We start from the raw sequence: 15,111 nt of genomic DNA, 5'->3' as shown, positions 1-15,111 counted from the left end.
AGATGGACGAAGCAGGAGCGATATAAAATGCCGAATAGCACAAGCTAAACGAGCCTTCAGTAAGAAATATATTTTGTTTACATCAAAAATGAATTTAAATGTCAGGAAAAGATTTTTGAAAGTGTATGTTTGGAGTGTAGCTTTATATGGAAGTGAAACTTGGACGATCGGAGTATCTGAGAAGAAAAGATTACAAGCTTTTGAAATGCGGTGCTATAGGAGAATGTTAAATATCAGATGGGTGGATAAAGTGACAAATGAAGAGGTATTGCGGCAAATAGATGAAGAAAGAAGCATTTGGAAAAATATAGTTAAAAGAAGAGAGGCCACATATTAAGGCATCCTGGAATAGTCGCTTTAATATTGGAAGGACAGGTAGAAGGGAAAAATTGTGTAGGCAGGCCACGTTTGGAGTATGTAAACCAAATTGTAGGGGATGTAGGATGTAGAGGGTATACTGAAATGAAACGACTAGCACTAGATAGGGAATCTTGGAGAGCTGCATCAAACCAGTCAAATGACTGAAGACCAAAAAAAAAAAATATATATTTTAATATTTCTTGTCACAACTGAGAATAGTTTTCAAAAAAATTGATTTATTAATAAAAAACTAAATAATTTTTTTTTCTTTATTGTCTATTTATAATTCCTATTACGTAACATTTTTCTAAGATAAAACAGATGGAAGGAAATTTATTATATTTTTGTGCATCACACAAAACATCACACGAAGATTTTTTTTGTCGGGGTTAATATTTAATTTAAATCTTAAAATGTTATAACAACACAGATCCATATTCTAAAATCTGGTTTTAAAAAATAATTTATGCAAAAAAGTTTGAATTATTTGACGGTTTAAGATAAGATGAAAAATTTTATTATATAATCTGGCAAGGTATATCGTAACTAAATTTTACTTTTAAAGTTAGATAAAAACGCTCAATGATAGAGTACTTATGTATTCATGGTTAATGGTTTAAAACCGGTTTTAATAGTACCAAAATTTTATCTTCGCTGATGTTTCGAGCGTAATAATAGTTGCATTTTTACCTAAAATAAATTTATAAAAGCTTTCAGTTCAAGGGGTAACTTAAACTGGAGAAAAGGGTACATGATTGTTTGAAAACAATCATGTTTTCAATCCCACATTGTTTGAAAACAAGCTTGTTTTTGTCTTACTCCCTTCTTCCCTACGCGTAAATCGGTCCAGTAGTTTTTTAGTCTATAGCGGACAAACATATCGGAAACACTGTAATGAAATCGTAAAATATTTAGTGTAGCGTATGTTGCTTTTACGTCCAACAGTTAGCGCTATTAATACGAAATTTAGTTTTTTATCAATTTGAAACCGTTAAAATCAAATTTTGCAAAATCCTTTTTTAGTGCACGCCTACTTAAAGTTACGAAGGTACCCTGAAAAGTCCCCATCTATAATAGTTTTGGATGTACGTAGGTCATGAGTCAGTGAATCAGTCAAGACATTCTATTTTATATAAAACTAGCAGAACCGGCAATGCTTCGCTATTGCTATATATATATATATATATATATATATATATATATATATATATATATATAGAGAGAGAGAGAGAGAGAGAGAGAGAGAGAGAGAGAAAGAGTTTAAGTGAACACAATTGAAAATTTGGTAAAAAATTAAAAAGTGAACTTCACATATTTTACCTTTCACTTATTCTCCTTTACCTTTTCCCTTTCCAACTTCTCCCTTTCTCCCTTCACCTTCTCCCTTTCCCGTTTTCCCCTTTTCTCTTTTCTCTTTCCACCTTTTCCCCGTTTTCCCTTTTGCCCGCGCGTAAATCGGTCTATTAGTTTTTTGGACTTTAGCGAACACACATACCAACATGCCTTTTATATATATATATAAAATATAAAAAAATCTGTTTATATATTTGTTTGTTTGTTTCGTAAATATCTCGACAACGGCCCCACTTAACGGGTATAGTTTTTGGAAAAATATTTCTTTTCACGTAATTAATATTAATATTCTGAATCTGAGCCAAATCGGACCAAAAATACAATTTTTCGAAATAGCTCGACCCCAACGCCACCTAGCGAATCCAAACTAATAACGAAACCTTCGTGGCCGTGAGCCAACAACTCACAAAAGTTTCATCGCAGTCAGATGAATGATATAGGAACGCATGCGGGACAAACAAACATTCATTTATATATATATATATATATATATATATATTATTTGTCAACAGATTTACAATATGGATGTGTATGTAAATATATATAAGAATAGTTTTATATAAATATATACATAAATTTATATATATATTTATATATATATACATAAATTAAATTCGTTTTATTTCTTCTTCCAGGATTGGTACATCAGGGAATGGTACTTGCGAAATATCTGTTGGAATACCCACACAGCTCCCCAATGAAGATCTGGAATACGACCTGTACACTAGAAATAGCAAATGCAAAAATAAAACTACATGTAAGTACAGTTTCTACATATGTATGTAAAATTTAGTGTAAAGTATGTTTACGGATATTTAAAATTTTATTTTTTCTAAATAATCAAGAATATAAGACGTAAAGGCACAGATTAAACCGTGAATATATACGTATATTTTTGTACAGGGTGATGTTTTAGTCCTGTAACCCAATTGTTAATGTCTGGTAATTTTTTTCTAATACTGGTAATTTTTTTCTTTTGTGACACGACGTTGGTTGCGATACTTAACCGGTATAGATACGGCAGTGTGAGTTGATTCTCCTTGAGCTGTGTAAACTTTTGTGCCGTTTCCGGTTGTGTTACGAACAGAAAAATGTCTTTTACCATAGAACAACGAGTTTTCATTCTTGAACAATATTTTGATACGAAATCGTACGCGAGTGTAAAAAAATCATCTCAAATTAAATTTGTTGGTGTTTCTCCGCCAGAAAAAATGTCATTTTCTAGGCTAGCAAACCGATTTCGAGAGACAGGTAGTGTTTGCGACAGAAAACGTAGCGGTCGACCGACTCGCTTGACAGATGACGTTTAAGAGAATGTGAAAACAAGATCGCTCAATTCTCCACGGAAAAGTTTACGAAAACTTTCCACGCAAGTCGGTTTGTCGTATTCGAGTGTTCAAAAAGCCGCTAAAAAATTGAAATTGTATCCGTATCGCGTACGATTAGTCCAAGAGCTTCAGCCTCCAGATTTAAACAAGCGATTGCAATATTGCCGTCGGTTTAGGTCTCTCGTAAATGATAATAAATCGAATTTTTAAGCAAAGTGTTCTTTAGCGATGAAGCTTGGATCCATCTCGATGGTTATGTGAACAGTCAAAACTGTCGAATTTGGGCGGTTGAAAATCCTAACGCTTTACAAGGCAAATTTTTGCATCCTGAAAATATCGGTGTGTGGTGTGCGATATCTCGTCATCGTATAGTCGGACCCGTATTCTTCGAACAGACAGTAAATGGTGAAGTATACAGGAATATTGTGCGCCAATTTGTGTCCCTCCTGGAACCTCAAGAACGGTATTGCTAGTTTCAGCAATACGGCTCTACGTGCCACACGTCTCGAGAAACCGTGGATTTTCTACAAGAGTTCTTTCATGATCGAATAATAAACAAGGGCTTATGGCCTCCATGGTCCCCAGACGTCACATCTCCTGAATACTTTTTGTTGGACTATATTAAGTCCGAGGCCTTCAAAAACAATCCTCACACTATTGATGAACTTAAGTCAATATTACATACAGACTTAATCACGAATATTTCCAATGCAACTCTTAAAAAGGTTTCTGCTAATATGCTGAAAAGAGTCCTTGCGTGTATAACCGCAAGGAGTGGGCATTTTGAGCATATTCTTTATCAATTATGTAAGTAATAGCTTTTTATTAAATCTCTTTTGTAAGTAACAAATACATTTTTTTATTCCACCTAAATTTCCCTTTTTTAAATTACATTTAAAATTGGGCAACAGGACTAAAAAATCACTCTGTAAAATAAAGAATAAAATTTATATAAACGACAATATAAACTAACAAATAATAATAACGGATATAAATATGCTAAAACTGAATACAATATAGATTACAAAAGCTTCACTTACCACGAATAACAAAATAAATAACAAAGATCCTACTAGAATAATAAGACATAAAAATAAATTTAATTTAGATAAACGGGGAGTGTACAATTAAAAAATCGGAAATTGCGATCTGGAATATATAGCGATGACTAACCGATCTTTTTCGATCAAAAATAATGAAGACAATAATTGTATAAATAAAGGAAATAAAGAACGATCCGATTTGGCTTGACATATCTTAGAAAATCGTAATTACAACTCAGATAATTTTATTAACATTCTTGAATATTCTGATAACACTGATAGACAAAAAAATTTTTAATGTTTCTCTAACTGTGATACCATTTTCTGAACAGCTTTTTTGCGTACATTACAAATCTGTAAATACAATTTTTCTAGTACCGTTAGTTTTAAATAAATTACGCTTCAAAAAAAAATTAAGGGAAAATATATTTAAAATCTATAAAATTTATAATTTTGCATGGCCATACCTGTGTTACAATGATTTCGCTGATCCATTTCTTTTATAAATAGTCTCAGGCACATCCCAAATTAATCTCCAGCAATAATCGGCTAAGATGTTAGTATTCCATTTCCCTTTATATTGTGACTTTTCCATCACCAAAATGTTTTGGTGGAAACGTTCACCGTGTTCGTCACTTACATCTCCGAGGTTTTCCGGGAAAAAATCCAGATTTGAAGGGGAGGAAATGTATTTTCAAAGACATATTACATCCCATAGCTTTGTATGAAATAAGAAATTGACTAACAATATCGTGGTAATTGTCGGATTTTTATTTGCCGAAAAAGGTTTTTGCAAACGTGTATAAATGAAGCCCAAGCTGCACTTTCTACATTATTTAACATCGAGTTAAATACATCATGTTTGAGGGTGTCTTATTTGAGGACCTCTTTCATTTTTCCTTCACTTACATTCAGAAATTTTTTTCTGATGTACAAAAATCGTCCCGGATTTTTGTACAACAAAAAATTGAAATTGTATCCGTATCGCGTACAATGCAGTTTCTACATTATTTAACATCGAGTTAAATACATCATCTTTGTCCGAATCTCTTATTTGAGGACCAACAAATATTCCTTCTTTAATTTTTCCTTCACTTACATACGGAAATTTCTGCCTGATGTACAAAAATCCGGGACTATCCTTCTTCATTGCTTTTACAAAATTTTTCATTAGTCCTAGCTTGATAAGGAGGAGGTAAAAATATTTTTTTGGGTTTAACTAGGGGCTCGTGAATAATATTTTTCCTTTTTGGAGTTAAGTTGTCTCGTTTCTTCTACTCTTTGGTAACATAATGTGTATCCCTAGCTCGGCTGTCCCATTTGCAAAGAAAACACATGTACTTAGTATAGCCTAACTGCATGCCTAACAAAATAACTATAACTTTCAAACCACCATATATTCCAGTTATGTTTTTTATAATTTATTTTTTTCAAGAACGTCTTTCATCACATCGTATGTCTCTTTCAAATTAATACCACAAGCGATCGGTATCGAAGGATATTTGTTACCGTTGTGTAGTAGAACCACTTTTAAATTATACTTGGACGAATCTATGAAAAGGCGCCAGTCCTCAGGTTTATGAACTTGTCCTAAGTGCAACATAAAATCATCAATATTTGCGCGATAAAACAAATTATTTTAATCGATAAAATACTGAGAAAGTTCTTTTTGTCGGCTTCGAAAGCCCAAAATTTTGTATTTTTTTGAAGTAAATTCCAATCGTGAAGTCTTGATCCTAACAGTTCAGCTTGATTTTTTTTATAAATTTAAATCCCTAACCGAATCATTTAATTTACTTTGTGATATAAGATGTGGCTTATTAGAAGATAATTCAAAAGAATTGTTGTCATCTTCAGTACTGCCCGATTCTTCTTCGCCGCTTTCGAAACATAATTCACAGGTAGCTCAGAAATAATTTCACTGTGAGGTACAGGCCTGATTGTAGATTGCAATGAAGGATATTTTATAGATTTTTTAGATCTTTTAGAAATTCCAGCCATACTTGTTAAACAAAACCAACAATCGCTTCCAAAGTAATAATCCTTTAATTAAAATTTAAACATTTAAAAAAAATGGTGGATGATAGAAAGTTCATATTCGTTTTCAGCATGAAAAAAACAAGATTAAAATCATGTATCGAATGTTAGGAAACAAAAATTATGTTTATCAGTGTAACCTTCATAAAACAAATATTATACATATGTATAAACTTAATCAATAAAAATTTGTTAAATGAACAAATAAAATTTGGTAATGATGTATTAGTTAAACAAATATTAAACAATGATATTGATTCTTAGGTTGGTTACACTGTTCTCGTAGTAAAACCATAACAATTGACAGCTTCATACTAACATGACGGACAACGTCGATATTATTTTTACCTTTTCACGATTGCAAAGGAAATTTTTGTATTAATAATTGTTGTTTTTATAATTCAAAATTCTTTAAATATATTAAATTGTGAAGTAAATAATTATAATGTATAACATATAAATGTTCCTGATTATGGATTAATATCCGAAAGCGCTGACATAATAATAAAAATTGGTAAGTAGAATTATATAATTAATTTATATCAATATAAACGGGCCACGATTAATAATAAAATTAATTTATACTTTGTAAGTATAACCCTGGATTTTTATCGTATCCGTGAACACACCATTTTTTTTTTTTTGTCTTCAGTCATTTGACTGGTTTGATGCAGCTCTCCAAGATTCCCTATCTAGTGCTAGTCGTTTCATTTCAGTATACCCTCTACATCCTACATCCCTAACAATTTGTTTTACATATTCCAAACGTGGCCTGCCTACACAATTTTTCCCTTCTACCTATCCTTCCAATATTAAAGCGACTATTCCAGGATGCCTTAGTATGTGGCCTATAAGTCTGTCTCCTCTTTTAACTATATTTTTCCAAATGCTTCTTTCTTCATCTATTTGCCGCAATACCTCTTCATTTGTCACTTTATCCACCCGTCTGATTTTTAACATTCTCCTATAGCACCGCATTTCAAAAGCTTCTAATCTTTTCTTCTCAGATAGATTTATATGGAAGTTTCACTTCCATATAAAGCTACACTCCAAACATATACTCTCAAAAATCTTTTCCTGATGTTTAAATTAATTTTTGATCTAAACAAATTATATTTCTTACTGAAGGCTCGTTTAGCTTGTGCTATTCGGCATTTTATATCGCTCCTGCTTCGTCCATCTTTAGTAATTCTACTTCCCAAATAACAAAATTCTTCTACCTCCATAATCTTTTCTCCTCCTATTTTCACATTCATTGGTCCATCTTTGTTATTTCTACTACATTTCATTACTTTTGTTTTCTTCTTGTTTATTTTCACGCGATAGTTCTTGCGTAGGACTTCATCTATGCCGTTCATTGTTTCTTCTAAATCCTTTCTACTCTCGGCTAGAATTACTATATCATCAGCAAATCGTAGCGTCTTTATCTTTTCACCTTGTACTGTTACTCCGAATCTAAATTGTTCTTTAACATCATTAACTGCTAGTTCCATGTAAAGATTAAAAAGTAACGGAGATAGGGAACATCCTTGTAGGACTCCCTTTCTTATTACGGCTTCTTTCTTATGTTCTTCAATTGTTATGTTGCTGTTTGGTTCCTGCACATGTTAGCAATTGTTCTTCTATCTCTGTATTTGAACCCTAATTTTTTTAAAATGCTGAACATTTTATTCCAGTCTACGTTATCGAATGCCTTTTCTAGGTCTATAAACGCCAAGTATGTTGGTTTGTTTTTCTTTAATCTTCCTTCTACTATTAATCTGAGGCCTAAAATTGCTTCCCTTGTCCCTATACTTTTCCTGAAACCAAATTGGTCTTCTCCTAACACTTCTTCCACTCTCCTCTCAATTCTTCTGTATAGAATTCTAGTTAAGATTTTTGATGCATGACTACACTTTTTATATTATTATGATTAAATGAACTTTTTTTTATTTCTCCATCGATTAGTTGTAATTGTAGAATAAAAATTTTACGGAGCGAATTTATTTCTGTTTTATGTAACAAATCTTTGTTGCCACATTTGCAAAACGTTCCTACTGTTCGTGTTTTTAATGTTTTATTAGCGGTCATCATCTCTTGTAAATAATACTTTTATTATCTTTTTAAAGAAGTAATGGGACGAAGAAGTAATATTTTCTTTTAAATTTTATTATTTCAAGTACATTATTAAGTTTTTGTACGGTATACGAGGTGCTACCCAAAAGTTCGGGGAATTTTACCATAAAAATAAAATAGCTTACCATAACTTATAATTTCCAATGTCTCCTTCAAAGTAATCCCCTTGGGCATTGATACAGTGATCCCAGCGTTTTTCCCATGATTTCATGCATCCCTGGAAGTCCACAGGTGTAAGTGTTCGAAGCACGTTCTGCGTTTCTACCTGAAACTCCTCAATTGTGTTAAAACGACGGCCTTTCGATTGAAATTTTATTTTCGGAAAGAGAAAAAATTCGCACGGGGCAAGATCAGGCGACCGTATTCGCCTGATCTTGCCCCTGATCTTGGGTGGGGAATCACTACCGTCTTTTTGGAAGCCAATAAATTCCAAACGGCTAGCGATGTATGCGCGGGCGCGTTGTCATGATGCAGAACCCAGCTGTTACCCCACAGATCTGAACGTTTACGCCTAATGCTTTCACGTAACCGCTTTAAAACTTCACAATAGAACATCCCGTTGACAGTTTGACCAAGAGGAACAAATTCCTTATGGTTAATGCCTTTGATGTCGAAAAAAACAATCATCATGGACTTCACGTTGCTGCGAACTTGGCGTGCTTTTTTTTGGCCGCTGTGAACTTTCAGGCTGATACCCGTACATCCATGTCCAATCACCGGTTACGATGTTGGAAATGAAGTTAGGGTCATCTCTTGCTGAATTTTTGAATTCACTACAGACAGTTACGCGATTATGTTTCTGGTCGCTGTTCAACAGTCTCGGTACGAATTTTGCAGTAATGCGTCTCGTGTTCAAATTGTCCGACAAGATGCGTTTTACGGACCCGTATGACATTTCTACGATTGCACAAACATCTTGGATTGTTTGTCAACGATCTGCAACAATAGCCTCTCGCACTTTCGCGATGTTTTCCGGTGTTGCTCTTGTCGATGGTCTTCCTGAACGTCACCGTTATCGACTGTCGTTCGTTCATCTTTGAATCGTTTGTACCACAAAAACGTTTTACTTTTACTCATAGCATTGTCACCAAATGCTTCCACAAGCATGCGATGGGTTTCTGAACCGGTTTTTTTAAACATGAAGCAAAATTTGATGCAGGTTATTTTCTTTATTAAAATCTGCCATTTAGAACTTCGCCGAAGCAGTAAAATACAACTGCACGAAAGCCAACAATGCAGCCTCTCACCGTCACAGCATTTAGAACACTGATTCACAAAGAGTACTGTTACCACATGTAGCGGCAGCAGGTCGTACCAATAATGGTTCGCGCGCGAAATTCAAATTCCCCGAACTTTTGGGTAGCACCTCGTATAATATTATCAAGTACTGCTATCTAGCGGCGCAATTCATAAACCCACCTTTTTGAGAAAAAAGTGACAAATAAAAGTCCCGCGTTTCATCAAACGGAAGAAAAAAAACGTTGTCTAACAAAATTCGAGGTATTTTTTGAAAGTATTATTTATTACAAATTTAATTGAACTGAAATATCATGATTTCACGCTTATTTTTATATTTTTCCCCCATTTTCATTTCCCTATTAGGTTAATAGGGAACCTGTTAACCTAATAAAAAGAGTTTCCTTGATACGGATGCTTTGTTCAACCGACATCAGTAGTTTACCTAAGGGAAAATACTCCTACCGCGCTGATGTAGGAAGCTGACCAAGAGATGTGGCTACCAGTCAGATTAAGACTCCAAGCGCTTTAATGGTGGACAAGTAGTTGCTGGCATTCAGCGTGGCAGCAAATTCCTGTCTTTGACGAGATAACTTTAATTATTGATAGTTATATATGTTTTAATAGTTGACGGGGTGCGCCTACCCATTTTAATTATATATGACAAATGGTCACGCAAGCGAATGGTGAATTGTACCACGCTTATAGCGGTCACGCTTTTAGGTTAGCTTTAGGAGCTATTTAGGACACTGGTCGCTAAACTGTTTCGAGGCTCAGTAGCCGTTTGTGGCACAGCCGTTCGGTCTTACGCTTTAGGGTGACCGAATGGTGTAGTGGCGGGAGATGTGCCAACCAAACAAACAAAAAAATCCCTGAACAGTAATTCCCGGAAGCTAAACAGGAAAAAAATTATTACTATTCAGTGTTTTGTAATTTAACGTCTTTTTCAGGTTTTTAAAGCCTAAATACTTTATTATTTATCTGTATTATTCTTACAACCATGAGGGTAATGTACATTTCGGGGCGGTGGAGTCCTCTGGCTAGATACGAACGGCAAGTTAAGTGAGCTCTGTGGCTCCGTGATCCCGGGAAGCTTCTGGGTTGTTTCCGGGATTCACCTGTGTCGACTCGTGGGTCCAGATCCTGGGAAGACTATAGTGGAATAAAGCGAGTCCAGACCGGCTAGTACATATAAATATATATCTGCAATAAAGGTTTCATATTTTATCATTTAGGAAAAATTAAATAAAAATTTTATCCAAAGAAAAGTTATGCTTATGAAAATTTTAATTGATATTTTTTTAGTTTACTGATTAATTTTAAAAGAAATAATTATTACTGAAACGTAGTGTTCAGGACCTGAGCAAAGATAGTGTTATAGCAGTTAGCAGTAATATAAAAGATACGTATTTGGAATCGTTATTCCGTGAAGTTTAACGGAATTAAATTTTCCTGACGTAACTATTACAGTCATTTCATATGCAGGTGAACTCTATTGTTAGTTAATTTTGTTTCTTGTAGTTATAACCTGATAATATTTAAATTACAGTGTTTAATATTGATAGATAACTAAATGTTAGAGGTTGCAATCATAATAAGGTCATTAATGTTTCTTTGTTAAAAGTAGCCGTGAAATAATAATGAAGTTCCTTTTTTTTCTTCTTATATTCCTCTTCCTTAACGGAACTACAAAGAATGGCTTTCTTTAACCTTCCTTTATATAAACATCTAGCACCAGAAAGACCGCCAAATTGATCTAGAAATACTGCCACCGGATGTTCTAATGGTTTTCATCAGTCAGTTTATACAGTAAGATCGTTTATAATTTTTAATTAATATATATATAAGGTAATATTATGTAATTAGTTACCTTTGTAAGAAAAAAAACAAAATAACAAGATATCACGTTACATGTAAAATAATTATTGAATAAAATTGCAATGATATAAATTACGATTAAACAAATATAATAAACCATAACTGATTTATATATAAATTCATTCTATATGTATTCTTTCTAGTGCAGACACGCAACGTTAGGAATATGTAAAACAAATTGTTAGGGATGTAGGATGTAGGGGGTATACCGAAATGAAACGACTGGCACTAGATAGGGAATCTTGGAGACCTGCATCAAACCAGTCAAATGATTGAAGACAAAAAAAAAAAAAAAAATATATATATATATATGTTTATTGATAGAATAATTTTCAATTTATTATTATAAAAATATTATTTATTGTTAAAAATAGGTAATTTAATTGATTTCAGTATTATTTTCTGCCTTTCTTATTATTGTCACTCTAACCTTCGTTTTGCACAATCTGGGAATTCATGGATTCATGGAATTCATGAATTAACTGCTTTTAGACATATATGTTAAATACAGTATTCAGTTTACCGTTAAGTAAACTGGAATACAAAAAAGGAAATAATTATATTATCAAAAAAGGAACAATAGATAACTAGGAACAGTAGATTAAAAGCAAAAAATCTGATGTAGACACCAGATGACTTCCTTGTACGCCTATTAAATTACATATACACATTTTTTTTTGCTGCACTTCATTTAAACTTATTTCATTTGAAAGTAAGATACGATCCTCCAATTTTTTAATAACTTAAACACACAGTTTTTATTAACATCAAATATTTATACAATTATTAATTCATGAAATATTAGGATAGAGTAAAAGTCCCTTTATTGCTTGTATTACTAGATCAGTATTATTCGTATCTTGGTGAGATTTCTGGTAATAATAATTAAACTATTCCCTTTAGTAAACTCCTGTATACCGGTTACAAATGTTAATTTCGAATTTACGGTGTAAAATATTCAGTTTTTATTATCGGATTACTTGGTGAATAATCAAAAATGAAAAAGAAATAATCATACAGGAAAAAGAAAGATAACATAAAGAAATATATCTAAAAAAACGACAAAGAAGAAGAATATGAAGAGGAAGGAAATGTTAACAACAAAGGAAGAATAAAAAAATTAAGAAAGATGATAAATATAAAGAAGAAGAAAATTTTAAAACTAAAGAAAGAATAAAAACATTACAGGATAATGAATATAAAGAGAGAGAGAGAAAATTTGAAAAGTAGAGAACGTGTGCACAAATTAAGATCGGGAGAATTATATCAAACCAAAGACCGATTAAATGATCGGCAACAAAAAAAAAAATTAATAAATAAACGAAATGAAGATCAATTCCGTTGTAGGGAGAATATCGTCCGACAATATCAGAGGAGTAATGAACTAAAAGATAAGAATTTTTTTTGCAATTTATTAAAGATCGGGCATGTATGCCTCAGTGTATGTGTAGTTCATGTGAGGGTCTACTTTTCAATCACTCTGTACTTAACTTTAATGTAGATAAAATTAAACAGAAATTATACTAAAAAAAACCATAAATATACGATTCTAAATTATAAGTTTCAATTAATATTAAAAAATCAGATGTTTCACCAAATCTATTACGTATACACATATGTAATAATGCCAATTAAATTACATATACACATTTCACTAATAACTCTGATTTTTTTCATAACTTTTTTTTGTTGTTATTATTGAATTATTATTTATTGTAAAACTTTTTTTTTTAGAACCAGGGGTTAATAATTATTAATTCAATATATTTAAATTAAAAAAAAAGTTAAAAAAAAGGAGATGACGTCTGATTCGAATCGATATGCCTTCCCCTTGTAAGATCCAAATATTTCGTTAATCAGAATTCAATTTCGCTATAACTCTGGAACCAATGAAAATAACTACCACTATGATATATCGTTGAAATGCTCTCAATGAGAACTTATTACTGCAGTTAAGAAAAAGTTAAAAATCCATTTTCTTTTTGGATTTTGAGCTTTTTTGGACACTTTTGGTTCAGTCGATTGCATTAAAAAAGGAAGGTGCACAACTAGATGTTACAACAGTCCTCTAAAATTTCAAAATTCTACGGCTAATCGTTTTTAAGTTATGCTAGATAAATACGTACGCACAGACGTCACGCTGAAACTAGTCAAAATGGATTCAGGGATAATCAAAATAGATATTTCCGTTGAAATCTGAAAACCGACATTTTTCGTTATCATAACACTTTCTTTACTTCGTACAAGGAAGTAAAAAGGAACAAAAATAAGCCAATAGAATGAAAACGAAAATGTACAAAAGAAATTTATAAACTAAAGGATTATTTTTAAGAAATATTACATAAATATAGCATTTAACGCAAATAAAGCATCAGAAATAACTTTAGAAATATTATACAAGAAAAAGGATCTTACAATAATATTGGAGTATATCGAATAAATGTTATTGTAATGCGACGTATATAGGACAAACAGGAAGAGAATTTAAAACAACGTTTGATTGACATGTAAGGTTATATAAATATGATAAAAAGGTTAATATTATGCAATATATTTGTTAGAAAAAGGACATATTCTCAATAAATTTTAAAAATTCCATAAAAATGCAGAAAAAAAAGTTTATTCTAAAAAATATCAAAAAATTAAAAGAACAGGAGATAATTAATGAACAAATAGAAAATAACACTAAAATCAATTACGATAATCCTAACAGAAATATAAAATATTGTGAAAATTTTAATTAATTAAAATCCAGAATTTTGTTAATATTTTGTTCACTATACTAGATGTGCTTTCCTATAAATCAGAAAAATATTTTTAACTCAAAAAATTACACTGAACAGTGACGGCTCGCGTATAGGCACTGTGGAACTACAGCACCCCCTATTTCCATTTCATACCATAACAATATGAATCCTTTTTTTGAATTCTTTCTTTATAGTTGTGCAATATATCAGGTGATATATTGTACAAGTATGAACAATATATCACCATTTACAATACAATATATCATTTACAATACATATATATATGTACAATATATATTATTTGAAAAATTACCACATTTATTATTCAGCAGCTATCAGTCCCTTCGTATTTCTGTTTGCAGGTATGTATACCATTCTCGGGGGGAACCTTTGTAAAATTATTTTCAAAGGGGTGGTACCCACCCTCATCACTTCACCTACACCGACTAAAAATTCTTAAATGACAATGGTAACATTTAATTACACTAATTGATAACCCGAAAAAAAATAATGAATTTTGGTGAAAAGAAAATTAATATATACCCACCCCTTCGCTCGGAAGGTCCGAAAAACCATTTGGAGTAGAACTTTTTTAAATTTCTATCCAACAAAAATAACTATAAAAATTACAGATATTATTTTTTAAATCCTTTAAAATAATCATAATCTGTGGGTTAAAACTGTGAAAATTATTTTTTAAATTACCAACAAAAAATTTCGCCCTTAAATGTTTTTTTTAATTTTCCGGGGTTGAAACACTTATTTTATTTTTAAATTAGACGATATAGATTGTGACACCACATTGGAAAGCCCTTTGAATGACAAGTAATTTAGTATAAGTAAAAGAAAAATTGGTTCACTGGTATCGAAGTTATATTTAAAAATGCGTTGTTTTTTTTTTTTAGGTTATGTTAGGATCTGTGTTACTGACCCAAAGCATTAGGTCTGAAATCGTTCGTTCTTCTAGCATTGAAAGACGTACCAGTAAACACAGCATTTTAATATGAATTAAAC

General features: G+C 31.9%; 1 protein-coding gene across 4 annotated transcripts in view; it reads left to right on the top strand.

The window, feature by feature from the left end:
• The window catches only part of LOC142317391 (uncharacterized), a 207,688-nt gene that overhangs the window by 63,791 nt on the left and 128,786 nt on the right, over positions 1-15,111 (top strand). For all 4 annotated transcript variants that reach the window (XM_075353921.1, XM_075353922.1, XM_075353920.1 and 1 more), the window contains exon 4: positions 2,349-2,470. In XM_075353921.1, coding sequence (XP_075210036.1) covers positions 2,349-2,470 — 122 coding nt within the window. The remainder of the gene's footprint in view (positions 1-2,348; positions 2,471-15,111) is intronic.

The sequence above is a fragment of the Lycorma delicatula genome, chromosome 1, assembly GCF_047948215.1.
Source record: "Lycorma delicatula isolate Av1 chromosome 1, ASM4794821v1, whole genome shotgun sequence".
Lineage (NCBI taxonomy): Eukaryota > Metazoa > Arthropoda > Insecta > Hemiptera > Fulgoridae > Lycorma > Lycorma delicatula.
This window is presented reverse-complemented; position numbering and strand designations above follow the sequence as displayed.